The sequence below is a fragment of the Lentinus tigrinus genome, assembly GCF_003813185.1.
Source record: "Lentinus tigrinus ALCF2SS1-7 unplaced genomic scaffold L226scaffold_5, whole genome shotgun sequence".
Lineage (NCBI taxonomy): Eukaryota > Fungi > Basidiomycota > Agaricomycetes > Polyporales > Polyporaceae > Lentinus > Lentinus tigrinus.
This window is the reverse complement of record NW_027137914.1, coordinates 1,255,156-1,280,544: the sequence shown is the minus strand read 5'-3', so window position 1 is coordinate 1,280,544 and position 25,389 is coordinate 1,255,156. Positions and strand designations below refer to the sequence as shown.

General features: G+C 55.0%; 11 protein-coding genes across 11 annotated transcripts; 7 read left to right on the top strand and 4 right to left on the bottom strand.

Annotated features, from left to right (window-relative positions):
- The first annotated feature begins 540 nt into the window (after positions 1-540).
- Positions 541-2,276, top strand: L226DRAFT_531883 (uncharacterized protein). The gene is made up of 7 exons (XM_067680165.1): positions 541-575; positions 639-776; positions 829-1,135; positions 1,191-1,296; positions 1,359-1,624; positions 1,678-1,770; positions 1,847-2,276. The coding sequence occupies exons 2-7, from the start codon at positions 649-651 to the stop codon at positions 2,117-2,119; spliced, it is 1,173 nt and encodes a 390-aa protein (XP_067539113.1). The 5' UTR covers positions 541-575; positions 639-648; the 3' UTR covers positions 2,120-2,276.
- Positions 1,827-4,063, bottom strand: L226DRAFT_531882 (uncharacterized protein). The gene is given in 8 exon segments (XM_067680164.1): positions 1,827-2,623; positions 2,704-3,060; positions 3,146-3,226; positions 3,286-3,405; positions 3,516-3,519; positions 3,530-3,705; positions 3,754-3,801; positions 3,854-4,063. 8 exon segments carry the CDS (start codon positions 3,981-3,983, stop codon positions 2,322-2,324), a joined length of 1,218 nt encoding a protein of 405 aa, XP_067539112.1. The 5' UTR covers positions 3,984-4,063; the 3' UTR covers positions 1,827-2,321.
- Positions 4,064-4,178: 115 nt separating this feature from the next.
- On the top strand, positions 4,179-7,225 carry L226DRAFT_531880 (uncharacterized protein). Its single transcript, XM_067680163.1, has 8 exons — positions 4,179-4,449; positions 4,505-4,587; positions 5,366-5,415; positions 5,466-5,560; positions 5,611-6,056; positions 6,117-6,308; positions 6,367-6,382; positions 6,434-7,225. Exons 1-8 carry the CDS (start codon positions 4,270-4,272, stop codon positions 7,067-7,069), a joined length of 1,698 nt encoding a protein of 565 aa, XP_067539111.1. The 5' UTR covers positions 4,179-4,269; the 3' UTR covers positions 7,070-7,225.
- Positions 7,226-7,436: 211 nt separating this feature from the next.
- Positions 7,437-9,223, top strand: L226DRAFT_531879 (uncharacterized protein). The gene is made up of 9 exons (XM_067680162.1): positions 7,437-7,463; positions 7,515-7,642; positions 7,697-7,818; positions 7,875-7,991; positions 8,045-8,230; positions 8,278-8,317; positions 8,372-8,542; positions 8,606-8,794; positions 8,848-9,223. Exons 2-9 carry the CDS (start codon positions 7,571-7,573, stop codon positions 9,139-9,141), a joined length of 1,191 nt encoding a protein of 396 aa, XP_067539110.1. The 5' UTR covers positions 7,437-7,463; positions 7,515-7,570; the 3' UTR covers positions 9,142-9,223.
- Positions 9,224-9,708: 485 nt separating this feature from the next.
- L226DRAFT_503059 (alpha/beta-hydrolase) lies at positions 9,709-11,633 on the top strand. Its single transcript, XM_067677917.1, has 6 exons — positions 9,709-9,851; positions 9,924-10,311; positions 10,386-10,658; positions 10,716-10,807; positions 10,867-11,261; positions 11,325-11,633. Exons 2-6 carry the CDS (start codon positions 10,185-10,187, stop codon positions 11,548-11,550), a joined length of 1,113 nt encoding a protein of 370 aa, XP_067539109.1. The 5' UTR covers positions 9,709-9,851; positions 9,924-10,184; the 3' UTR covers positions 11,551-11,633.
- Positions 11,634-11,746: 113 nt separating this feature from the next.
- On the bottom strand, positions 11,747-13,058 carry L226DRAFT_568158 (uncharacterized protein; the record flags this gene model as incomplete). The annotated part of the gene is made up of 4 exons (XM_067684137.1): positions 11,747-11,776; positions 11,837-12,189; positions 12,254-12,330; positions 12,685-13,058. The coding sequence occupies 4 exons, from the start codon at positions 13,056-13,058 to the stop codon at positions 11,747-11,749; spliced, it is 834 nt and encodes a 277-aa protein (XP_067539108.1).
- A 1,395-nt stretch (positions 13,059-14,453) lies between these two features.
- L226DRAFT_568157 (uncharacterized protein) lies at positions 14,454-16,425 on the top strand (the record flags this gene model as incomplete). Its single annotated transcript, XM_067684136.1, has 2 exons — positions 14,454-14,924; positions 14,986-16,425. 2 exons carry the CDS (start codon positions 14,454-14,456, stop codon positions 16,423-16,425), a joined length of 1,911 nt encoding a protein of 636 aa, XP_067539107.1.
- A 316-nt stretch (positions 16,426-16,741) lies between these two features.
- L226DRAFT_456657 (Metallo-hydrolase/oxidoreductase) lies at positions 16,742-17,632 on the top strand (the record flags this gene model as incomplete). The annotated part of the gene is made up of 1 exon (XM_067675312.1): positions 16,742-17,632. One exon carries the CDS (start codon positions 16,742-16,744, stop codon positions 17,630-17,632), a length of 891 nt encoding a protein of 296 aa, XP_067539106.1.
- A 323-nt stretch (positions 17,633-17,955) lies between these two features.
- On the bottom strand, positions 17,956-21,216 carry L226DRAFT_568155 (OPT oligopeptide transporter; the record flags this gene model as incomplete). Its single annotated transcript, XM_067684135.1, has 18 exons — positions 17,956-17,971; positions 18,038-18,230; positions 18,290-18,522; positions 18,579-18,667; positions 18,720-18,993; positions 19,049-19,112; positions 19,165-19,251; positions 19,310-19,620; positions 19,680-19,734; positions 19,784-19,895; positions 19,948-20,192; positions 20,260-20,317; positions 20,372-20,403; positions 20,462-20,516; positions 20,566-20,727; positions 20,793-20,962; positions 21,015-21,086; positions 21,138-21,216. 18 exons carry the CDS (start codon positions 21,214-21,216, stop codon positions 17,956-17,958), a joined length of 2,307 nt encoding a protein of 768 aa, XP_067539105.1.
- A 1,532-nt stretch (positions 21,217-22,748) lies between these two features.
- On the top strand, positions 22,749-23,823 carry L226DRAFT_531875 (uncharacterized protein). Its single transcript, XM_067680161.1, has 4 exons — positions 22,749-22,903; positions 22,958-23,063; positions 23,120-23,192; positions 23,248-23,823. Exons 1-4 carry the CDS (start codon positions 22,791-22,793, stop codon positions 23,685-23,687), a joined length of 732 nt encoding a protein of 243 aa, XP_067539104.1. The 5' UTR covers positions 22,749-22,790; the 3' UTR covers positions 23,688-23,823.
- Positions 23,744-25,305, bottom strand: L226DRAFT_610430 (uncharacterized protein). Its single transcript, XM_067686153.1, has 5 exons — positions 25,245-25,305; positions 25,032-25,179; positions 24,641-24,969; positions 24,469-24,570; positions 23,744-24,401 (listed from the first exon to the last, which is right to left on the bottom strand). Exons 2-5 carry the CDS (start codon positions 25,140-25,142, stop codon positions 23,846-23,848), a joined length of 1,098 nt encoding a protein of 365 aa, XP_067539103.1. The 5' UTR covers positions 25,143-25,179; positions 25,245-25,305; the 3' UTR covers positions 23,744-23,845.
- Positions 25,306-25,389: the final 84 nt, after the last annotated feature.

Here is a 25,389-nt window from a genome sequence, read left to right as displayed (position 1 = left end):
GAACTGTCGGAGTAAGTCGCCGCCTGAATAGCTCTGCCTCGTATTGTCGGATGTACAACGGGTATGGGTGCACTTTTTCAGTGCCTGAACAGAGCACCGAAGTTGGACCATTACGTTGACCTTGGCGCATCCTTGCTCCATCGCAAATCATGTGTGGTCGGCTCACGTGTTACAAGATTACTGGAACGTACTTGAACCTCAAGGTTTCGCTGAAGACGGTTTCATGCATCTGTATCGCTACCACTGGCAGGATGGCAGGTCCACCGTCCTCCAGATCTGACGACTAAAACTTCAGAACTTCCCTAAAGTCGAAGTTATTTTGAATATTGAAAACATACCTTACTTCATCCTAACCTATCGTTCGTGGGAGGCATCGAAGTGGAGGAGATGCGGCAGAGCAAGCTTCGAGCTCGAAAAGCGCCGGCGCTGCACCTCCATGAGTGCGTGACCGATATCCACGTGATGTGACTGATCGCGTCTCGCAGAGGAGAACGCGTCGGCCCACTCCGCATGATGCGTGTCACTGTCTCTGTCCGCCACCACTGCAGCCAAGAACGACCTACGCCGAGAACCAGGTGTGCGATCCATACTTTCGCTACCTGTTTTACTGAAGAATCTCAATGACTTCTTTGCTGCAGATCGACCTTCATGACCGAGTGCGAACTCCGCTTTTCCCCTTCTTCTTCCACGGACACTGGAGCGTTCAAACTTCTCGAGCTACCTGCAGATCTATGCAAACTCGTAGAGTCTTCGGCTGACCTAGCGACTCCAGTAAGGTACATTCATGCCATGATATACTATGAGCGTGTGGTGCTGATTCGAGGCTAGATTCGTGATTAAAGGTGCCACGGACGAGGACGCAGTCCTCTGTTCCGCAGACAAGACGTACACTGTCCGCTCGGTGGTCCTCTCGAACTCTATTCTCGTCGTCACGTCCGATCCTTCCACATTTCGCACAGAGGACGACGATGAGCCCGTCCAGGAGATTTTCATCCGCGACCAGCTCAGCGAGGTGATCGAACTCGTGCCGAGCGTTCCGCGCTTGCATAAGCTGAACTCGCTCCTGCGAGGAAGAGAATACGATGAGGGCCATGAGGATGAAGACATGGTGAGCGAAAGCGATGACGATGTGACGGTACGTAATCTATCTCTCACTCTCCGTCGTCCACTACTGAAGTGCCCTTTCATAGGTAAAGAGACAGAAGTTCACATACGAGGACGCACAGAGTGCGATCCAAGCCAGTGATGCGGAACTAGACAAAGGCCTGTGCGAACGCCGAGTACTGATTCTCAACGGTCCGTGTTATCGCTGTCGTATTGTAACGACATCCGAACTGACCCCCCCTGGCTCTCCTCAGGAGAGCTACGACCGATCGCGCGATCGCACCTAACCACGATCCTCGAACTCATCCTCACGAACCTCGTCTCGCTGTCGCTTCCGCATACCGCCGCGCCCATCGCGACACTCATCTCCGCACTTGAGGACGAGCACGACATCCGCCGCGCGGTCTCGCGTCAGGTGCTCAACTGGTTCGGGCGCGTCGACGAGAACAAAGGAACATGGGAAATGGATGTGGACGCAGTGATCAGGGAGGTCGGGCTTGGTCTCTTGCGAGCATACCGAGTACGCTCCGCTTGTCATGGTGCTTGCCGTCGTGGTGACTGACGTGGTGACAGGACGAGCCGACACACGATGGCGCCTTCCTCGCACAGTGGCGCAAAGCTGTCGGGGACACCTTCGAGGACAAGGTGTCCCTCACTCTGCTCTCCGTACGTACTGCCTCCCCAGCTCTTAGCCTCCGCCGCCCGTCAGGGCCTTGACACTCATGGACACGCGCGTACATAGGGAAACTACCTCGTCTCGATCGACAGTCTCTCCGAGCCCCCAAAGACGCTCCTCGCCTACTTCCCCTCCTCCGAGCTGCCCGTCGACCCGTGGGCGCGCTTCGCCGAGCTATTCCTCGCGCGCCCGCGCTGGAAGATAGAAGAAATCGCGCCATTCCTCGCCGACATCTCTGTGGACGCGAAGGAGCGCGACAAGCTGCTGTTAAAGCACGCGAGGGCGGTGACGGACCTAGATGGGATATGGTACACGGCGCGGGCGAAGTACAATGGGTAGCTATAATGCGGATGCGTACGTACGCGAGTAGGGGTGGCAGATGGATGGCAGATGGTCTAACTTACTAGGAGACATGAAAATGGAGTACATGTACAACAGGATATATTGATGGGAATGTGTGTAGTGCGGCGTGCGTATTGGAATGAATGGGTCGAGATCTCAGGAGTGCGCAAAGTGAAAGTGGAACGGTCGGAACGCAACTTCACTTCTTCTTCGACTGCTTCTTGGGGCGGTAATCGTCGTCCAGGCTCATCCGATCGTCGTCGTAACCGTATGCGTCGTCGTCAGCCCGCCGCTTCTCCTTACCCTTCCCCTTTTTCTTCGACTTCGCCGGCTGCGTGGGCACGGTGTCCGCCAAGGTCTCCACGAACGACCACAGCTCCTTGACGATGTCGCTCCGCATGCGCACGTCCGGGAACTTCTCGCGAATGTGCGTACGCATGTCGTAGATCGCTTGGGCGCGGTCTTCGTACGAGGCGTCTCGCAGAACGTACAGAATAACACCTGACAAACGCACAAGATGAAACTCGTCAGCAGACGGGCAGAAGCAGCACATCATGGTATAAGTACAAACAGATGCTTACCAGTGAAGACGAACTCGGCTGGAGCAACGCGTTTCTTGATATCAGTGAAGGCGGAGTTGAGTTTCGGGTCGGTCACGATATGCCAGAGGGAGCCAAAGACACTGAGCATCGTCTCCTTGAAGTCCCACGAGGGCTTCACGTCGCTCGAGAGCCATCGCTCAAGGTTCTTCGAGCTTGGCTGCGCCGGTTCAGGGTACTGGTCACAGCAGTAGACGAATCCGGCGATGAGCTGGAAATCTTGCCCGCGCTTGTAGGCGACGTCCATCTTCTGTGGTAGATTGTCTTCGTGCAGGAAGAAGCGCTGCTGCAACTCAATGATCCACTCTGTGCGATGCGAGGGAATGGCCTGGAGCTTTTCTGTAGCCGTGGGAGTGGGAGTGCGTAAGGAAAGAGGAGACAGGTGCATGGGGAATTCCAGAGCGCGAGGGACGAGGAGACGTACCGGCAGCTGATAGCGCTACTCCGAGTTGCACCCTCTGAAAAATATCTCGCTCCTGGATCTGCGGCAAGTCATAGTACTCCACTTCTTGGACATCAATACTTCCGTAGTTACGGAGGCAAGTGCGACAGTTTCCTACGCACCACATGTGACAGTCTTGCTCGCGAAGTCATCCTTCCACCACTTTGGAACTTGCGGACGGGCCTTCTTTTGAGCTTGCGAGCTTGTGTACCACCAACTCTTGCCGGTTCGCCAGTGTTTATCTGCTCGAGCGTCAACGAGGCAGGGTGCATAGGCGAGTGGCGCGACTCACAAGGTATCTGCGAGGGGATAGAGGGGTCGGGATGCGCTCACGATGCGCAACTCGGTCAACAAGGAAAGTCTGCTTACCTGCCCGTCAAAGAATTTCTGGATGGAGGTCAAACGCTGCTTGCCATCCACGCAGCACCGAATCTCCTCGCCGGCCTCGTCTCTGATCACCGAGAACACGATAGGGGGCATGTAGTAGTTTCTCCATATAGAGTCGAGCAGCTTGACCTGTTTCGTTTCGGGCCAGACAACCTCTGGAAGGGATGAATAGTGAGCCTACTGGACAATGGGAATGAACGTACCTCGCTGGTACGCCGGGTTCAGATCAATGACTCCTTCGTGGATCAGCGCTGCGACGAATACATCAGACTTTTTCTCCTCCTCCATCAACCTCCCGCGTACTGTGTAGCTGTTTTGTTGTGTATAGCCGGGCGGCAGGGGCGTTCAGACATGGGCCCAAGTCGAACTCATTGGGGTCGAAATCTTCTGGTTCCTCGTCGTACAGTTCGTCGTATTCGTCTTTGTCGTCCATCATGGCAAGCGTACGTGTTTCAGTTCTGGGAGCAGACTGAAAGCAGCTGGAGTTCGAGTTCAAGAGACAATGGACAGGCAAATGATGGTATTCAAGTTCCTCATGGTACAAGCGCCGACAGTACATGGGCGCCTTTGAATGTCGCCGGCAACGGCCGAGGCGGCCCCGACCAGTGCGACGGCTGCGACAACGGCTCAGACGACCATCTCCCTTTTCCTCGGCCTCTTTCCAGCTTTCCAGCTTTCCTGCTCATCGAGTCGTCGACGCTGCACGTTGCTCACTGTGCATGGACGCTTCCACCACGACGGCGACGCCTGCTCCCACCGCTGTGCCCGAAGTTCCGCCTAATGACCCCGTTCCTGCCCACCATGCGAATGCCGTGGTAGCCTTCATAATAGGCCTCGCCATCATCACCTTGGCTTCAATACTGAACGCTGCGGGGCTGAACTTGACGAAACTGGACTTTGTGAGTGCCTCATATACGCTGTCGCGGAGTCCGCTGACCCGTCGGACGATGATAGGTGCGGACAAGCGCAATACCCAAATCTGCGCGTCGACGAGTTTGGCTACGACCCCTATGGTTGCTCGGAATGATATTGTACATGTGAGTGGCGAAGCTTTGCTATCGTCTTCTCCCCCATGGCTTCGCGACCAACGTTCGCAAGTCTTGCTGCATGGCAGCTGGTCCTCATTTGCGCAAAACGGTCCGAATGCTATGCATAATTGAAAAGGTCCAGGCAACCGCATACCTCATTTCAAGGGACCGTCATATTCACGTCGCACCCCGTGCTTCCATGACGTACATGGTGTCTTCAGGATACGTACGGTCCAGGCCGCATAATGAGGGTGTGACAAACTGCCCTGCCTAACGTTTGCAGACATATGCAAACATGCGCCGAGAAACGGGGAGACGGCTGGACGTTATGCCCCTCCGGCAGATCACTATGCCTCTGCGTCGAATATCTCACGCGCACGGTGATCTCCCGTTGGTTAAAAGCGGCACAAATACACCGTCTGCCTCATGGTCTACGACATTACGGATCGTCGCGGTTTCGACGGTGTCGACGATATACAACGGCGTCGACGGTATACGATGGTGTCGACGGTATACGGTATACATGGTAACATGCTCTGTGGCAGCAAAGATCCGTCGGCCCCGGGAAACAATTATCTCTCATTTGTCGTCTTCGCCTTAGGGGTGTGCGCGCAGCGTGGTCGGCCCCTGATCGTTTCTGCTCGGGAGCATGAAACACGTTGTTATCTAATGGTTGAGCCGTGCTTCGAACGGTGTCTGTGCGGATCTTAAGGGGTATCGAAGCCGCGGCTCGGCCTTATATTGACTCGCGTCAGGGTTCTTCAGTTATGCTAATAGCGTTGAATAGCCTATCACAACTAATCGGAAGCACCCTCGCCCTCGAGTATATGCGTGCTGGTATGGTTAAGTTGCCTTATGTGGACGGCTTACCGCTCATGAACCTGCAGAATATGTTGCTCCCCTCGGATCCACATCATTAATCTTCAACTTCTTGTTCGCCAAATTCCTCGTTAATACCCCCGTTACCAAGTACGACATCTACGTAGGTCATCAAGCCGCTGGAAATGTTTGCGAACGCTGACGTGACGGCAGGGAACTATCATAGTAATCATCGGAGTAATCGGCATCGTCGCATTCGGTTCAATCAACAGCGGGCTTGGGACGGAGACAGATGCCAGCCACCTCACAGAACTGTGGAGTCGCGGGAACTGGCTTGCGTACTTCTTTTTCATGGCATTCGCCCTCATCCTCCTTTACAGTTTCGCTGCTCAACTCGATCAAGTTCTTACGGCTCGTTCCGATCTGACCGCGGAACCCTTCGCAGGCATGAGGGCTCGGGCAGGTGGGCTAGTGCCACCTGCAACCTTAGGCGGGAGGCTCGTTGCCTTCTGGGATAACTCAATGATGTGGACAAGAGAAAAACTCGAATTATGGACCGCACCCCATGATGACAAACGGATAGCCTGGACGCTGGGCATTGGCTGGGCTTGCTGCGGAGGTGGGCTTGCCGGGGCGTGTCTCGTCTTTGCGAAGGCAGCGTATGTATCCCTTAGCGCCGTACGTGATGATAGCTTACCCAATTCTTCACGGTACCACAGGGTTAAACTCATCTCTGGCGCCGTCTCCCATGAGAACACTGGCAACCAGTTCGGTCATGCATCCGTCATCTTCACGTTCATCTTCCTCGCCGTCACAGCCGTATGTCAGATCATTTGTTTGAACAAGGGACTGGCAGTGTACGACTCGACGCTCGTAGTCCCTGTGTTCTACGGTGTCTATACTGGGTTAGGGTATGTCTGAGATGCTCCGGACCATCCAAATAAATTCGCTAATGGATTGAATATTCAGGTTCCTCGATTCTCTGGTAAGTCCCTTATCGCCGGCTTCTTGACCGGTGAAACTCAAATTTGCGCAGATCTTCAACGATGAGGTGGACGCATACCAGTCCTGGACCCTATTCCTCATCTTCTGCTCCATGATCGTCCTCGTTTCAGGTGTCGTCCTCCTGACCTACAAGAAGCCCGAGGATAAGGGCGCCTCGTCCGCTTCTGGCGTTCCCCTATCGACTCGCGGCCACCGCAGTGCCACCAAGAGCAGCTTCATTGGACCCGGTCGGGACGAAGAAGAGGCTCTCCATGAAAGTGCAGGCGACCACGAAGATGCCGCGATGTGGCAGCTTGGAGAAGCCAGTGATGATGAGGGAGAACCTGGAGCCAGGTCACCACAACCTCCGGGTTCGCCTAGACTGGCCGGTTCGCCCAAAGTCCAACGAAAGGCATCGGGCATGTCGCTGAAGCTGACCGCAAATGCTAGCCAAGCGAACCTTTCGCGAAGCAAGCGAGCGCGGTCCGTATCCCGCGGAGACGACGAGGAAGCAAGTATGCTTGCGAGCCACGAGGCCGAAGAAGAGGAGGCAGCACGGCGCGAATCCACGTCCTCAGACGAGACACTAGCGCGGCCCGACACCGCGGCCTTCACGGATGATGAGGCGTTTGGCGCATGGGAGGATGCGCCAAGTGGGAAGACTGTGCCTCAGTCAGGGTCCGTTTGAGCTGAACCCGCTTTCTGAACAGTATACTGCAGTCAGGACATGTGTACATGTAGAGCATCCATGTAGGGTAATCTCACGCACGACTTCTAGAGACCAATTGTCGCAGTGCTCACAGTCGAGAGGGTTTCGGTTCTAGAGCACTATCGGATCGCGCCTAGGGTTTCTCAATTGCCTTCGATCACAATCCCGAAATCCTAAGTTCCTCCACAAGCATCATATTGGTCAGCTGGTGTCGCTCCCTTCTTGCCCCGCCCGGCTCCTCCAGAACGCAAATATCCGCCCCAGAAGACGGCTTCAAATCGCTCCTGGACTTATTGCCTACGGAGCTTCGATCTCGAGGCTTGAAGCAGAGAAGACCGGACAGCATTCCTACATAGGCGTTATCGTCATTCCAGTTAGTTTCTCCCAAATTTGCACCACACGAGACTTCGAGCCCTTTAAACAGAGCCGATGTAGCACTCGACTTTGCGCGTAGTTGGTGACTACTCCGGACCTCACTCTATGCCACTTCACCACCCCCCTTCGCACTCCTATACAGCACTCCAGATGATGTCTGATCAGGGCCCATATACAGTACGGCACTTGTTTACCAGTGGGAAATTCAACCGACTCATCCACGCAACGCAGGTGCCCATTTCTGTGGGTTCCAGTACCATCGGCGGCCCCATCTACTTCACCGAAGGTCCTTTCGCCGGCAAGACCATTCGGACATCGGCTACGGAGTTGCAGAAGGCGGATGTCGGGAGAAAGTAAGTGAACAATTCGGTCACCGCGGCTCACAGCTGTAGTACCGACACGACCGTAGGTATGCCCGGCGGGACAAACGGCCCCTTGATCCACCGCCCGTCGTGCAAGTGCGTTTCTTCGAGGTGCTCAACGCAGGGACGTCAAGGCAATACGAAAAGGAGATCACTGTCTATGAGTGAGCGCCCAATCTACTACGCTAGCTCCTCGTGGCTGAGGCCGATGAAAAAGTGACAGACTGACGCTTGGTTTCCTATGCCAAGCTGAGCTGTTTCCCGTTGGGGCGGACGCAGGGCCTGACGGGAGTACACGGGACAGAGTGATGACAGATCTGCTCGCAACTGGTTCGTCCACCAACTTTACCTCCTCTCGGGTCGGTGCAAGCGAAGTTCCGCAGGCCCTCTCTCTGCGATCTCTGTACGTCTCCGACTTACGACTTCGCTCGTTGCTGACAGCGGTGGCAGGACTATCGCTCCACCGTACATTCCGGCCTCGGGGTGGCAGGTGCGTTCTATCGCCGGAATATAGTTGCCCCATTTAAAATTATTCACTTGCTAGGATCCCGGTGCGGCAATACAGCCGTCGAACAACGCCAAGATCATCGCATACTATGGCAACTACCCGATCAGGGAGTCGTCCAACTCGACCGCAATATTAGCCGGGGCGCATGTCGCCTCACCGATCACGACAAGTCACAATAATGGACGAGTGTTGCTTTTTGTGTTCAGTGCAAGTCCATGGGTATCCGTACCATGAGTGTTGACTTATCTCTGACATCCCCGTCGATCACAGGACCTCGCCGTCCAGCAGGAAGGCACCTTCACTTTGCGATACTGCGTATTTGATATCTTCTCGAAAACTACGGTGGACGGCGGTCTGTCGCACAGAGCCCCCGTCCTCGCCAGCTGCTTCGGCGGCGTCTTCAAAGTCTGGTCGACGAAGACCTTCCCGGGCTTGCCCTCCTCTACGGAACTCACAAGGGTACTTATATTACTGCATTACTCGTCAATTCTCAAGTATTCACCGTGGAGCAGCGCTTGTCGCTGCTAGGTGCTCCGGTCAACATTCGCTCGGCGGATCACAAAATCGGGAAGGGGAGAAAGAAACGCAAGACGTCGCACTCTCGGTCGCCCGCAGACGGGGGCTCGAGCTTCCAGGGGCAGCCCGGGGGCTCCGAGATGGTGTGTTCGCCCGAAGAACGTATCTACAAGCTCGGAATAGACCCAGGCTGGCTACCAATGGCGCATGCCCCGCCCAGATCCGGCGCCCTCTGGGAGTGGCCGTCAGGTCTGAACGTCGAACAAGTTCAGGGTTCTCGGGGATTGTGAGCTCCGTGGGGATTGGCTGGTTACGCTTACGTTTTGGGGTTTGTACCTTACTGGTGCTATATATACATTATGGTGAGCAGCAGGCTGTCACATGCGGCATAGCCTTCCATGCAGCGTGGCCGCGCCCGAACACAACCTCTTCAATTTTTGGCAAGTACACACAGATACATATGTTTTCCGCTTCGTTTCCGCTGGTTTGATTCTTGCGCTCATTCCGAACCTCCGCCTGATCCCAGTGCATTCCAGCATATCCTGCTTCAAGCTCCAACTGTAGTTGTCATGTACGCTGCGTATTCACAATACCCGAAATAATTCGGACTGCGGCCACGACCTTGTCCTACTTACCTCCACCTCGCATTCGAGACGGAGAAGAACGTCATCCAGTATCATGGCTCATCGCTCTCATCCTCAAGGCCTCAAGTCACCCAAGACCATGAATTGCCAGAACCGAGAGATTGGCCCGTCCACTGCCGGATCCCGGATCCCGGCTACCGATCAACCTTCTCTCTTGGACCGTTCGAGCCTCAGACGGAGGCCGTGATGTCTTCACTAACGACTGAATGTGTAGCAGAATGACCATCGAGCATGTCGCGCCTGCCTGCATCGTCGGGGAAGGGTCGGATGAGAGGTCGACCTCGGGATCTGCCACATCTGCCCGAAAGCCGCTTCTCGATGTCCACGTGTCCGGCCAATGTCCACCCGACCACGCGGTGAGCACATAACACCATTCGATGAGGTTGACATTGGTGGCGACTAAACAAACTGTCGACGACGCTCATAAGAGCTCTATTAGTAGACATAGAGACAGGAACAACATCAAGGTTGACGCAACAGCGGCACTTCCACGGCCGAACTCGTCTAGGATCCCCGTAATTGCACCGCGCAAGGCCGTCGAGGTCGCGAAACCACGTTCCCGTCGGGTCAGATGCGCACGGAGGAAGCTACGATGGGGTGGTATAATAACCCACCGCGATGAGAGGCTCTTCCCACATTGAGTCCACCTCCTGGTCTTTGCATCCACTCGGTACCGCTTGGATTCAGCCATGTTCCCGTTCAAGAGCGCCACGCTCGGCCTTGCCGCGCTTCTGCCATTGGTGCACCTTGCTGCCGGACAGGCCGCCGAGTGGGGTCAATGCGGTGGAATCGGGTGGACTGGCGCAACTACCTGCGGTGAGTATGACTCCACAGATCTTGTGCTGCGCCTATTTTTTACACAACTTACACAACCTTGATCTGTTCGCCAGTCTCCGGTACCGTTTGCACGAAGGTTAATGACTACTACTCGCAGTGCCTACCCGGCGCAGCCACGCCCCCACCCACCTCTACCGTCCCTGTGTCCACGCCTCCGGGTTCTTCTAGCACGCCTACCGGCAGCGCGCCGCCTGGTCTGAGCTCTATTCCCGCTTCCACCCTGCACCAGATCACCGGGTTTGGCACAAATCCCAACAATGTTGGCATGTATGTCTACAAGCCCGCGCGAGTCGCTGCGAACCCGCCGTTGATCATGGCCATTCACTGTACGTCGCACTATCATCTGGCCCATTGCGATTCCTAACCCTCATTGACCGTGATAGACTGTTCGGGTACGGCTCAGGCTTACTACACAGGCTCCAAGTTCGCTCAACTCTCTGAGACATATGGATACGTCGTCCTCTACCCCTCATCTGTGAGCTTGTCTCGGCGTGTTCTCTTTCATGACTTGAAACTCAATACCCCACCTCATAGCCCCACTCTGGTACCTGCTGGGACGTCTCCTCGAACGAGACGCTCACGCACAACGGCGGCAGCGACTCCCTCGGAATCGCATCCGCAGCCCGCTATGCGATCGCCAACTGGGGTGTGGACGCCAACCGTGTCTTCGCTGTCGGCACGTCCTCCGGCGCCATGATGACGAATGTCCTTGCGGCAGCATACCCAGACATCTTCAAGGCTGGCATCGTCGACTCTGGTGTGCCCGCCGGTTGCTTCTCGCTGCCCGGACAGCCCGAGGACAGCTGGAACTCGCAGTGCTCGCAGGGACAGCTCGTGCTAACGGGCCAGCAGTGGGCGCAGCGCGTGTACGACGCGTACCCGGGCTACACCGGGTCATACCCGAAGATGCAGGTCTGGCATGGAACTGCGTACGTGTTGTCGTTACTCGTCTTTCCGAAAACGCTAGATATTGATAATGATGATACCTGCAGTGACACCACGCTCTACCCGCAGAACTTCTACGAGACGATCAAGCAATGGACGACCGTTTTCGGATACCTCAGCACGCCCATATCTAATGTGTCCGAGTCGTACCTCCCGAGCGGGTACTCGAATGCGACGTACGGTCCCGACTTCCAGGCGATCCTGGCCCAGGGTGTCGGCCACACGGTTCCGCTGTTCGAGCAGCAGTACCTTCAGTTCTTGGGCATCGCGTAAGATAGATAGATACAAAAAGCGACATGCTGTATCCAATGTGCTTCTCGATACGCAATCGTACATCGTGTTTGTGCATTCCAGGTCCAGAGCAACCACCGCGAAGGTGCGAGTGCTCCTTGCATGGGCTCCTGTCACTCCTATAGCCACCGTAAACCCAAGTATATGACTGTAGGTGATGCTGTACGTGAGCTCGAGCCTAAACATGCATGAGGAAAATTACGTACTCCTATATCGAACGAATTTTGAGAATGCCCCGAGAGACAAGATGAGGGAGTTTTCGTTTCACCATCTCGAGGACACACGCTTCTACCTCTGCGCACTGAGTAGTATCGGAATACCCCCTGTCGAACAACCTGAACTCGACTCGTCCGAGGTTCTGAAAGTTGTCGCCTTGTAGAACATCGTCTAGTAGTTCCATTTCATAGTTTTTGATAGGGGTTTCCGACAGCAGTTCGTCCGCCTCCTTGTCCAGCTCTCCTCGCGCGATGAACATTGAGAACGCAACAGCATGGAGTTGGGAGGGTATTTCTGGTAACAGTCGAGACAGGTCGTTCCAATATGACGCCTTAGACCATGTGAGTCCCAATTCGAGGACTTGCAAATTCCTCAGCTCGCTGAATGGGACGTCGCACAATGAACCTACGGTTCGGACATGTGAGTGATCCCGCTGGGTAAAAGATTGACATACGCGAAACATACTCACTCACTGAGAGGCCGACATCCAGATTCGTAAGTACAGGAGCCACCGCCATCAAGAACGCCATGTATCCAGACGACAGCCTGTCGTCGGGTCGCACAAATATGAGATGGCGGAGAGAGTGGCGCGTAGTGGTGTGTGAAAGCCAGCGCAGTAAGGGAATGAAACAGTCCCCGTCACCCCAATGACATTTGAAGTCGAATACAGTGAGACTCGGAGCAGAGGCGGTCGGGTAAATGAGAGCTGGCGGGTCGTGAGGAGAAGCGGGGCATGTGACATCCCACATTATCAGCGATCTCAAGGAAGGTGACAGCGCTGCCAGGAGCCTGCGCACCGTATGCCATGAAGGCAATCGGCAGGAATGTAGATCCAATTGCTGCAGGGAAGCGAAGCGACTGATCGCGATATGGATACTGGGATGCGGCGGCAGGGCGCACCAGTCAACATTCCAGACGGAGAGCTTCTGTAGGTTGAGGAAGTGGCCTGCGAAATCGTGGATGAAGCGTTGGGACCATGGTAGCCCCCGGTTTCCGCTCTCGACTACTCTTGGAGGTTCGTGGATCCATAGGACGTGTGTCGAGTCAAGGCAATGCGCGATGCGCTCCGAACGGAGTACGTGCTGAACAAAGGAGTCATACGCAGCTTTGGAGTCAAGGCGGATATATTGGAGCAACGCCATTCTGCTGGCTGGGAGCCATTCTTGACATACGAGCGCGCAGTTGAGTAGGGTGTTGTGGTCGCTGTGTTCGGAACCGTTCGGGACGAGCGAGATGATTTTGTCGGTGAGTTCCCCAGGCAGGCATGGAGGCATATTCGTCCTACTGCTCAGGCGAAACTAGTCTCAGTGCGACGCCGTCGTTAGGATTCAGTATGCTTACCTTGTGTTGTTCCAAAGCTCAGATAGGGTGACGCGGCGAAGGTGAGATCAAGTACTGATTAGGTAGCGCCAGAATGTCGCCGATACCAAACTTTATCGCTGCACGTTCTCGCGGTCCATCATGATCGGACTGAAAGTGACCAGTCACTTTCAAACCATGGAGAACGGAACGTACTCGCTCTACAAACTCACATCGGACTCGAAAAACTGAGTTTGAGTAGCTTCATATTTTCCTTGTCCTTCTGGGACAGTATTGCTGAGCTATGTCTCTGTGACCGAAATACAGAGAAAGACTCCGTCGCTGCGCACGCTTCTCCGCGACATGCTATATTATCCTAACTCTAACCCGTGGGTCAGCTCGAGAACGTTGAGAGACCTGAAAAGTTGGAGTAATCATGGACTTGCCAACCCTCGAGCAAAATATCGTTGACCGGTAATAGTCTCCGGCGAGAGCAACATCTCCGAGACGGGTGGAGAGACAAAAATCGGGAGCTTGCGCGGAACCAGTCCAAAACACTCACCTGTAGCTCAGGACCGGTGATCTTGCCTACATAGCTGCTGGCCCTTCTCGCGGTTCGCTCTGAAGTTGGACCACGTCTAGTAAGAGCGTCCGGTTTAATTTCATGATCCGAGTCATTGATTGCAGACGAGCCCGTGAGTATGGGTAGAGGCTCGTCGACCGGTCCTCTGTTGAGAGGACGTTGAAATCTAAACAGCAAAGTCTGAATGGCGCTGTGTGCAGTTGGTGGGAATGGTCTACGAGTGGGCCTGGCAGCATGGCGTTGAGTCCGGACGTAACGTACATAGAAGCCAGTACTAGGTGCTTCCGAAAACTTACCAAGTCACAAATGGAATAGTCGCGCGCAATAAAGCTAGTCGGACAAGTCAATGAGCTAGACGAAGACATATGAGAGATACAGAGAACAGAATTGATTGCTTATGTAGCTCAGGTATGATTACCTCCGCATTGTAATTGTGGGAAAAATCACTGGTAAGTACTCTTGGGCGCTCGTGAGACATCATAATGACAATAATTGATGACACATAACAAGACTGACGTCGGCGAAAATCCGCGTTGTTATACGTCATTCCTTCGCTCTCTTCCTACCATCGCGACCCTTGCCGGGCTCACCACCATATCTCTGCGCATTATAGAATCTGCTTGCTATGGATCAGTTTATATCAAAGTTACAAGATCAAGCGCGAGCGCATCCGACAAGCTCAGCGTTACGGCGCGTCCTCTCCGAGTTTCGATATCTACTGAACGGCGTGCGGGTGCATTCGCCGGAGACGAAGGTGAAGTATGATGAGCTGCAGAGGGATCTGGACATGCTAGCCACCGAAGGACTTTGGGAGCCATCGAAGGAGGACGAGGAGTCGCTACGGGCTTTGCAGAGACATCTCGGACTCCACAAACGCGATTCTCAAGAGCTCGACGACACGCCTGAAGAGAGAGTACATATTCCCCACACACCCCGCAACTCTCGCAGCATAACCCCTGGGGAGGTATACTCGGACGGGAAGGATATCTCTATCGTGCAGCCTCCACCGCTCTCAACACCAATGCTCCCGGTTTCTACCCTCGGTCCCACAGTCCTGCCTATCGAATTTGTCCAGATACTCAACGAGATCTTCTACCTGCATCTCCTGGCCACTAATCCCCAACGTGTACTCCCTCCAGGAAAGTCGCTCTTGTCCATGATGTCCTCACCGCGGACCAACTCGCAGACACACGAAGGCGAGCTTCCCAACCTCGAAGATCGCGTGAGAGATGTGGTTCATCAGGCTTTCTGGAAGGAGGTACGTACCTTGCATATCTATACCGCTGTTGATGACGGTATTCAACGCGCAATTCTGCCAGGTTTTGGAATCGTTGTCAAGTCCGTCTCCCGCGACACAACTGACTCGTTTAAGAGCGTTGTACGGAGACCTTCACGCGGCCCTGAAGCCCCTTCTACCTCGCAGCCACCCTGTACTCCTCACACTATCTTCGCCTCTGTCACCGACCTCCGCCCCACTACGCTCAGCTATCAATCATCTGCGAGAGATACTCGCTGCGCTCCGGGAACGATGCGCTCCCGCACGAGATGCGCACATAGATAGCCTTATACGAGCTGTCGGCGAACCCAATCAGTTGGCTTCGACGGAGGACCTCGCTAAACTTGTGTCAGACACCACCCGTGCGATCTTGGATCTCACCGAGGCAATGAAGGAGGATCTTTCGCAGTTTGTCCTGGGATCGATGGACGAGAAAGATCTCAGGGTCATGGTGACCCAACAAGCCATGCTGCGCGAGAAGGCCCTCATACTGCGATTGTGGCCCCCTAGCCGCCTGGAGCCTGCTTGGAAGACCTGGCTCAGTGAACTCGATACGTCTCTCTTCCCTACGGCGGATTCGGTTCAGCCGCAACATCGTCGCTGGACGCTCAGACTCGCTCAGGCCCTTGCCGCAGGCTCCCCCGTCAATTGTCCTTTACCTACCATCCGCATTCCTGGCGCGGAACCGGAGGTGGCCTCAGGTGATCAGCCTCACGCAGCAGAGATTCCACCCAATTCCCTCCCGCCTCCCTTCTTCGTGACATGCCCAGCACTGCTCGATGTACAGAATTACCTCCAAGCACTCGTCATCACGGCGTCTCTGAGATCCCTCGTCCCGCGATCGAATGCCGCATCCACCGACCAAGGAAAGGCAAGCCCGACTAGCTCCACGGAGCGCATCTGGACCCTGCTCAAGGCTTCCGTGGAGGAGCAGCCAGGCGCGGAGGATACCAAGATTGTCAACCTCGCGGACGAGGTCGTCCGCGTCCGTCGTGCATGCGCTGATGAAGCGCATCCGTGTGGGCTGGAGGAAGAGGAACGCCTCCGTGCAGCTGTTGACCGGACGCTCCAGCCGCGCGACCCGGTCTTCCTCCTCTTGCAGAAGCGGCTTGTGCAGGGACTCGGGGCGTGGCTCATGTCCACTCTCGCGCATCCCGACAGTGACAGTCGGCCATCTACGCCCATCCACATGCAGACGGGGAGGGAGCGGCCGGGGAAGCGGCCGAGGCTACATCTCGGGCTCGACAACCCCAAGAGCGTGTTCGTTGGGTGGGAGAGAGAGCGAGGGAAGCCGCCGATGATCAAGGGGTTCGAAGACGAGGTGCTCGTGCGGGAGATTGGGGAGACGTTCAGGAAGGTTAGTGCGGTCGTTGACTGGACGGACAGGGTGTGGCAGGACTTGATTGAAACGGGAGAGATTGGTGGGTCGAGCGAGCCAGCTCGGAAGGGTGAGACTAGTGGACCTAGCAGCTCATCTGCATAGTTTTGAATTCGACGCCCTTCCCCATGGACTCGTCAAGGACTCTATACGATTCAGTAGAATATTCGATAAATTGTATGACATCCCTGTTGTATGTTACTAGTAGATGTATCACGAACGACTAAGGTGCTCTCTATCCAGCGCGACCCCGGGCCGGGGAGGCTAAGAAAAGCTGGTCAAGGTGCGTAGCGTCCTCATCTGCACGTCATCCTCTCACTCCAGCAGCTTCCAGCTGACAAATGCACTATGCGGGACTCCCACCGACATGCCTCTAGCTACTTAACTCCAGACGGCGCGGCTATGGACATCAAATGCCACCATGCCCGAGCTGTCTGCTCACAAGTCAGACCAAGCATACTGCCTGCTCTCTGCACTCGAAGCGGGCTTTGTCGATGTCCCTCTCAACTACATGATCGACACCGCGGCCCCAGGGGAACGTGCGAACCTCCCAGCCCTCGCCTTCCTCCTGCGCCACAGTAAAACCAACGACACGCTCGTCTTCGACCTCGGGGTGCGCAAGGACTGGCAGAATCTTGCCCCCGTGTACCTCGAGCGCATCGAGCACATGACATTCGGCGTCACCGTCCCCGCAGACGCAGCCGATTCGCTCGCAAAAGGCGGGCTCGCTCCCACAGACATCAAGTACGTCTGCCTCTCGCACATCCACTTCGACCACATCGGCGATACTGCCCCGTACACCAACGCGACGTTCCTTGTCGGGGCGCACGCGCGTGAGCACATCGAGCACGGGTACCCGAAGGACGAGCGGGCGATGTACCGCGCAGACCTCGTCCCATTCGATCGCACGCGCTTTCTCTACCCCGCTGTGTGGCCTGCGCTCGGGCCGTTCCCACACGCGCTGGACTTCTTCGGAGACGGGAGCCTCTATGTCGTCGATGCGGGGGACGGACACTGTCCCGGACACCTGAACGTCCTCGCGCGGACATTGCCCGACGGCGGGTGGGTGTTTCTGGCCGGGGACAGTGCGCACGACTGGCGGCTCCTCACTGGAGAGGCGAATATCCCGACGCACGAGGTGTTCGGGTGTGCGCATCGGAATAAGGAGGAGGCGGCCCTGCATATGAGGAGGATAAGGAAGCTGGTGGAGACGTACCCGCGTGTGAGGGTACTGCTGGCGCATGATGTGCCGTGGTACGAGATCAACAAAGGGGGACCGGGGTTCTGGCCGGGGACGATTGACTCACTGTAATCCTCATCACGGTTGGGCATTCTGTTGTGTTCTCGGTGTTGAAGTCCGGCATCGTGGTGAGATCCCGCGACGCTGGTGAACGTCAGATCCGATTCGCAATGCTGCGTGCTTCAGTCGTGATCGAACATGCTTACCTGCCAGCAGCGCACGGGTGTATTACGACTCAGAGTCAGACTCGAACTCGGCCGACTTGCAAGTTGTGCACTCTTGCACCTGAGCGCATACTATGCGAGAACTTCGGTATTGATCTAGCATAGTCATTGTACAACACGTTACTTCTCGTTACACATTGATACAGTTCGTTGAAATTCAAATTGCGCCCTTCACCAAGTCATAGGCCTGAGCAGATGGACGTGGTCAGCCCAACGAACAATCTACGATAATCATCAAGGCGAGAGCACTCACCCGAAGGACGCGCCAGGAGCGAGCGGCTTGAGCGGGGCCCCGGCGGCGTCGGCGTTATTGAACGACACGGTGTTGCCCCACCACGTCTGGATAGTGTTCTTGCCGATGTTGTTGTTATCCGGGTACTGCAGGCAGAAGAAAATAAGAATAGCAGAAATGGCGACGCCGGAGTCCAGAGCAGCGGACAGCACGTCTGCGCGCATACATATAGAGTCAGTAGGCATCATGCGTGATGAGGGAAGGCGTACTCACAGTTGTACTTGGTCCACCAGGAGAAATGACGGCGGCGGATGACGTAGTTGAAGATGAAGCCGACGATCGTCCAAGGCACGTAGTTGAACGCGGTGGCGGGTGGAATGAGGCCGGTGCCGCTGAAAATTACCGGGAAGTTCACGTATTTGAAGAATGAGTTCGGCCACTTGAGCGTGATGAGGTAACCGGCGAGCGGGCACAGAGCGCCGATCAGGAAGAAGAACACGAGGCCGCTTTGGTTGTGGCGTCAGTACTCGGTCGGCCAGTGTAAGACACGGTGGGTACATACTAGTAGATCTGACCCTTGGAGAACTGGCGCGCGGGACCAATGACACCCCAGATGATGGATGCAGTACCAAAGACTTGTGTCGAGGGGCACTGCCGGACATTCAATTCACTGACGTCTCATAGAATGGCTATGGCAACTCACAATGAAGCCATTCGGCTGGTCTGGGGTACACATACCCTCGATGTTGGTGAACATCCATGCCTGGACACCGAGTTGCACGGTGCCGGCAACGACGGTCGCGACGATCTGAGCCCAGAACATCGGACGTGGAGGGATCTTCATGTAGTGCCCAAGCTTGAAGTCGGAGGCGAACGTCAGCGCCTGGGCCATCGTGATGTATCCCCACGTCTTGAACATCATCATGGCGATGGGCCTTCCCGGAAGAGCATAGCCGATGACCAGTTCCGTAATGACGCTGCGGAGGAAGCATGTCAATACAAGAACCCGTCAACGAATCGAAGCCTGCATACTTAAGACCGATTTGCTGGTTCGTGATAGCCTGGATCATACCGATCGGGATCGTGTAGACGAACGCTACCAGAGTTGTCAGCTTCGAAGATTCCGAAGTGATAGAACATGGACATACAGATGATAAGGGCAAGAACGAAAGCCCAGACGGGGAATTGCGTGTCCCAGACTTCGATGGACACGATGCCGAAGACGAACATGGTGACTGACAAGGCACAGGTCAATATCAATATCCGCACGATGTGTGCATACAACCGACTTACGGAAGACCATTGCGTACCACCATTCGGGCACCTGCGGGTACCTGGACATCAAACGAGCGTGGATATCGGGTTGCTCGCTCATCGAGCGCCTGGACTGAACCCAGATCTGCTTGCGGAAGTACAGGAACGTGTGCGTGAGCGTGGATGTGATAGAGGCAAAGGAGAGACCGTAGGTGAGTGCGAAGGTCGTGGACAGGAAAAGCGGGCTGTATTGCTCGTATTTCGCGATGTTGAGGCTTGCATCCGCATTGATGATCTTCGAGACATCATATGTCTGGCCGAAGCGGTCGAACGACGTGCGCGAGGAGATTCTGAAGAAGCAGTTGCTTTGTGTGAGTCTATGTAGTGGAAAGATATTTGCTGAACGTACGGCATGAACTGGCTGTACCACGCATTGGTGTAGTAGAGGACCGGGGTGATGAACCCTATACCAGGTCAGTATGAACTGCATTGTAAGCGCCGCATAGGACTCACAGAAGAAGAATATGAAGCCGACGGCGACGTTGGCCTCAGCCCACCACGGGGTAGCGAGAGGAGAACCTATGTACGCAATTTGGGCCCAATCGAAGGTGATTAGAGACATGCCCTGGATGTATGGGTTAGGCTACACGGTCTGTGTAGGTGCTGAAATTACGCACCAGACCGGTGTTGTAACCGAACAACTGGTTGACCACAACGTTATTTGGCGCAATCCAGCAGACCCAGTTGAAGAACGACAGAGCCTGGAAGATGTACCCAGGGAAGAAGTACCAGCACGTCGAGGCGAGGAAACCGAAGAAGAAAAACTTCTCACGGCTTATACCACCGCGACTGCCCATACCGGCGTACACCTGCTGATGGAGGGTGTTGAAGAGCGCGCAGGTGACAAGGTTCGCAGGCCAGACTGAGGTACGAAATATCAGCTAAGGTGCTGACAGACATGTGTATCGAAGGAACGAGAAGTCACTTACTCATAGACGGCGGCTGCACGAGGAATCGACGTGCGATACCACCAATGGAGAAACCAATCTGCACTGAAATGTCAGGCCTCGTCTTCGCCTACGGTATTACCGAGAGACGCACAAGCTGGGTACTCATCACCACCATCCATTGGTCTACCAGTGGTTCATGTCTCAGTAGCGTGAGAGGAAGGCAAGCAATCGCCGTACTCACAGCTGAAGTTGTAAGTTTGATTGTAATACACCCGTTGCACGGCCACGATGTCGGTCTTTGGCATAGAATAAGTGGGCTATCTGGACCTAAGGGGAAACACATACCGCATACGCCGACCCCGCCCCAACACTGGCCATGATGGTAATGAGTACGTGTTCCTTGACATTGAAGGGCCCCGGGTTCAGCGAAACTCCGAAGATCTTGTAGTTGGGGACGAACTTCGCCCAGGCACGGCCGACAGGGAAGGAAATGAGCTGGGCGACGATCTGGGTGGACCAGAATCTAAGCTCAAGGGAGCGAGGTCAAGAGCGAATACGCTTGTGGGACGTACCCCTCCGACAGTGACACTTGGGAACCGGAAGAAGAAGAATTGGTTCATTCCGGGGATGATGATGGCCCAGATGAGTCCTATCACCCATACGCGCAAGGAGGACACGGGGATAGTTGGGTCGTCAGTGTTAGCGACGGCGGAACGGACCTCGGGATAGGGAGAGTCGTCCTCTTTGCGACTGATCAGCTTAGTTGCGCACTTCGATATATTACGACCATGCACCTAGAAGGATCGCATCCTTGTCGATGTTCGGGTCATCGAAGTCCTCAACGATGTCCTCGACCTTAATGGCCGCTAAGTTGATCAAGTCAGTAGAGGGAGTGGAAGCATGCCTGGAGAACGTACGGGATTTCTCGATGTCGGGCTTCTCCTGTATCGAGTCTTGGCTACTGCTGCGCTCGGACGCCTCGATGATGTGGGCCATTGCTGAGCAGAGACGGGAGGACCGGGGGCCTGCGTACGTGAGATGGGTGGCAGGGGCTTCTTGTACTGCGTGCGATCCCTCTCTCGGAGCGATAAGAAGTGGCACCCGTATTCTCGGCGGAGAGTCTTTTCTTGCGTCCCTGGACTGCATCTTATCGCTGGACCTTCTGGCAAGCGTGGAGAGCTCGTCAGCACGCGCTCCTCATACTGCGCTAATGGTCTGCCGTAAAGGGTCTTGCTCTCGTGCTTTCCGACCACTCTACTGACGGTTATTTTGACAGCCAGCCTTACGGTGCACGCGACAGCGTTGTGCAATCTCTAGATCCTGTTACTGCCTGTGAGTGTGGAGGATTTGCGATGGGCATATAGCGGCATTTTATACCTCCATGGCGCGCATGCGCTCTCACCAGCATGTGAGGTCTCTGGGGCTTCTTATGCTGGTACTGAAAGCGAGGGAATCCGCGTCTTCTTCGGGAGATGCATCTATAAATGTCAACGGACCATGTCAGTGCCATCCCTTTGGGAGGGACTACACGATATCTCACTGTACACGCACGGCAGCTCTCCCTCGCCAACGACGTCATCCCACCGGCGGTGGTGGCACAACTACGGAGCTTCATTCTGAGACGCAGGATGGTTCGGTTGACCTTGATTGGATTGACAAGTTTCGCTGAGGTAAAACTCTTCGTGACCACTAAAGTTAGACTTCCACTCGTTGCCCTTGGCGCTATGGGCGACCCTGCGGAGTGGGTACACAAGACGGAATTAGCATTGCGCATATCGGTGGGAAACACTGCAAACGAGCTGGGGCTGCGGAAGCATCGCATCGGCACCCAATACAGCGGTGAATGAAGGGAAGCAAGCCTTCATGCACGGTGTTCCTGGAAGCGTAGGGTGCGTGAACATGACACATAGATCAATTGAGACATTCACTCACCAGGTTCAACACGCTGCTCTTGCGATACCAAGTGCTTGGGAATGAGATGAATCGCATTTATGCATATGCTATTCCACCATCCCACTTCCGCCGGTTCCAGTCAATGAGAGCGTGCGAAGTGACAGAGGCTCTGCGGAGCTGACGATATGTCCATGTCTCGGCGAATCGGATCATCGACATACGCTTGTCCAAGCAGAGCCGCGAACGTCCCTGAGAAGGCCAGGGACTATCGTCGGAGGAGGGCGCCTGGCAGGTCCAAGAAGTTCCCGCCGCAGCATGTGGTTGGATGAACGTCGAAGCCTCCGTAGGCAAAGCCTTCACACCAACCACGACAATTGGACGCTGCGTGGGACACGTCGAGAATAGTCTTACGCCAGCCAAGTAAAGTGTGGTTTTTCAATCTTGATGATTCCCGACAGTCGTGCCGGTGAGGATAGAGCTCGAGACCACAGTGCCGGATTGTAGAAAGAAACCATTGAAAAGTGGAGGTTGGAGTTGGAGGCGCCGACGAGGGCAAGCTATGATGCTCAATCTTATCTTATCTTATCATTTTCTACAGCAACGCTGCCGGCTTGCGGTCTGAATCTTCGCGCTCACCTCCATCGTTGTTTCGTCCACTGTCCAGCTACTATACCCCCATGGCATCCACAAACCTCACAGTACTAACGAAATCTCACAACATCATCGCCGCAAAGAAGAAAGCCAAGAGAGAACAGGTCAAGGAAGTTCTCTTCGACGATGCCGCACGCAGGTATGTCTTGTTCGAGTTGACTATGCGTGCGATACTTACCGCTGCCCATGGCAGAGAATTCCTAACGGGTTTCCATAAGCGAAAGCTTCAGAAGAAGGAGCTGGCTAAGAAGAAGGCCCAAGATAGGGAGAAACAGGAGAGGTTAGAGGCTCGCCGAGAGGTGCGTTTCGAATTGTTTCACATGCACGATTTTGTCTCACACGTCGACCTTATTAGCATCGGCGATTGCTCGCAGAGCAGGCCAAGAAGAATGCTGCGGAGGCCGAGAGGGCATATGGCGGAATCGTTGGTGAGTTTCCCATATGTTGACGCAAGATAGCTTCGGGAACGTAATCTGTGTACAGACAGTGGGAGCGATAGCGAGTGGGACGGCATAGGCGGTTCGGGCACGTCGAAAGGCAAGGGACGTGCCGCAGAAGCAGAAGAAGAGGAGTTTGAGGACGAGGAGCAGCTTGCAACCGTCACTGTCGTGGAGGAATTCGACCCAGACAGTCTCATCAACGGCCCCACACATGCAGCAGGCGAAGAAGAGGGTGAAGAGGACGATCACGAATCTGCGCTGCCACTAGCTCACAACAAAGTGAAGACGAAACCTACACCATCCGATGTTGTACACGCCAAGGCGAAGATAAAGGCCTCGACTAAAGCGAAAGATGTCAAGTATCAGACCAACGCCGCACGAAAGTTCGAGCGCCAAAAGCAGAGAAAACGGAAGCTGGAGAAAGCGGACAGAGCAGGTGGGAAGGGTTCCAAGAGGAAGGGCGGTCCCAAGGGAAGACGATAGCAGTATCTCGTACCTCTTCCTGTACGGCTTGTCTGTCGCTGTTCCTATGTCAGATTGCAGCGCTGTCATGTGTGGCATATTATTATTGAGGGCCACTGTCTCACATGACCGAACTCTGACACGGGTATCGTACACACCAGCACCATCAGGCGGCCGCTTCACCGCTCCGGCTGGTCGTTCCCAGATAATGCATCCTTCCAGCCTACCCATACGGCGTAGGGACCCTCAATAAGTCCACCGACGCTCCAGATCTCCCACCTTCCGTCTTCAGCCTTATCTAGCCACATCTGCAGGAACTCCCGTATGACGTCCTCCGCTCGAAGTTCCACGACGACGATGACGGCCGTTCGACCTGGGACGGTCAGATGGTCTATTGTCGTCAGCAAAGCAGGTAGCAAGGACGGGTGGTAGATGCAGTCGACGACGAGCACTACGTCCGCAGGGTCGTCCGGCGCGAGCTTCGCCCGGAGCGAGGCGGGCGCGTTATGCAATTGCACCCAGTCCAGAGCGGTTGCGGTAACATTACTCGACGTGAGTAGTGGTGGTGGGGACGAGTGCTTGCCAGCGGCCTTTTGTGGGGACGTGGCAGAGACACCGGTTGCGAGGTTGTGCCCGACGTTCTTCCGTATGAGCGGGACGAGCTCGGGAATGTCTGTGACAGTGTAGTGGCGCACGAAGGGCGATAGCACGATGCTGAGGAGTCCCGTGCCTGCCCTGCATGAGGTTAGGAACGTGTGCAAGGAACGATATGCCGCCACTGCGGCAGCAGTGGGGGACGTACCCCAGTTCCACGACATGTACCTCTGATAACGTTTCTGGACTCAGGAAACCATCGGGTACTTTCTGATGCACTTGGCGGAGGACCGCTTCTGCAAAGTCGACGCTGTAGGACATCAAAGAAGGTCATGGGTTTGAGAGACTTCCGTTAAGACGCACGGCTAGGGCAAGCGTACCTAGCATGCCATAGAACACTTCCGGTATCTCCTTTACGGCTGCGGAGGGCAGTCTTATCCTGGAAGATTTCGACCTCTAGGGTTGGAACGTCCTCCGCACGGGATTTACGAGCCTTTCTTTTCTGCGAAGAAGAGGCCCGGCCTTTATGCTTAACATGCACTTTCCCAACGTGTCCTGAGCTCCCTAGATCATGCGCAGGTGTTCCCAGAGCGAGCGAGATCGCCAATATATCCTCGTGCGAGTCTATGTGGCCTAAGCCACGGAATTTGGTGGTCCCGGCGGTGTCCGTCTTGTGGTGTCCCGCGAGGTTCGTGTATAAGAGAAATACCTGACGGGTAGATGCACACGTTAGGCTGTGAGTCACTGGTTCTCGGTATGATGCGTCCTCACCTCTTCATCGGCGTCTGCCACTCTGGTAGAGCCTGGAGGCAGGCAGACCACACCACGGGTAAAAGGAGCAATTGGGAGCTCTGAGTCGTCATCGAGTTGCAATTGGTCCATCTTGAGTTGCAGCGGGTTTCACTGCTTCGTATATTATCTACGAGCATGATGAGGTTCTCGGAAATAGGAAATTCTCAGTTCAAAACATCTGGCAATACACACGGCAGTCGCGGAGCCCATAAAAAGGGCCTATCGATGTTCTTGCATCAATCTCTGGAACATTGTAAGGATCAGGAGCAGCGAGATGTCGACGATGGCTGAAGTGACGAACCCTAAGAATCAACAAGTTGAAGCTTGTCAATAACTG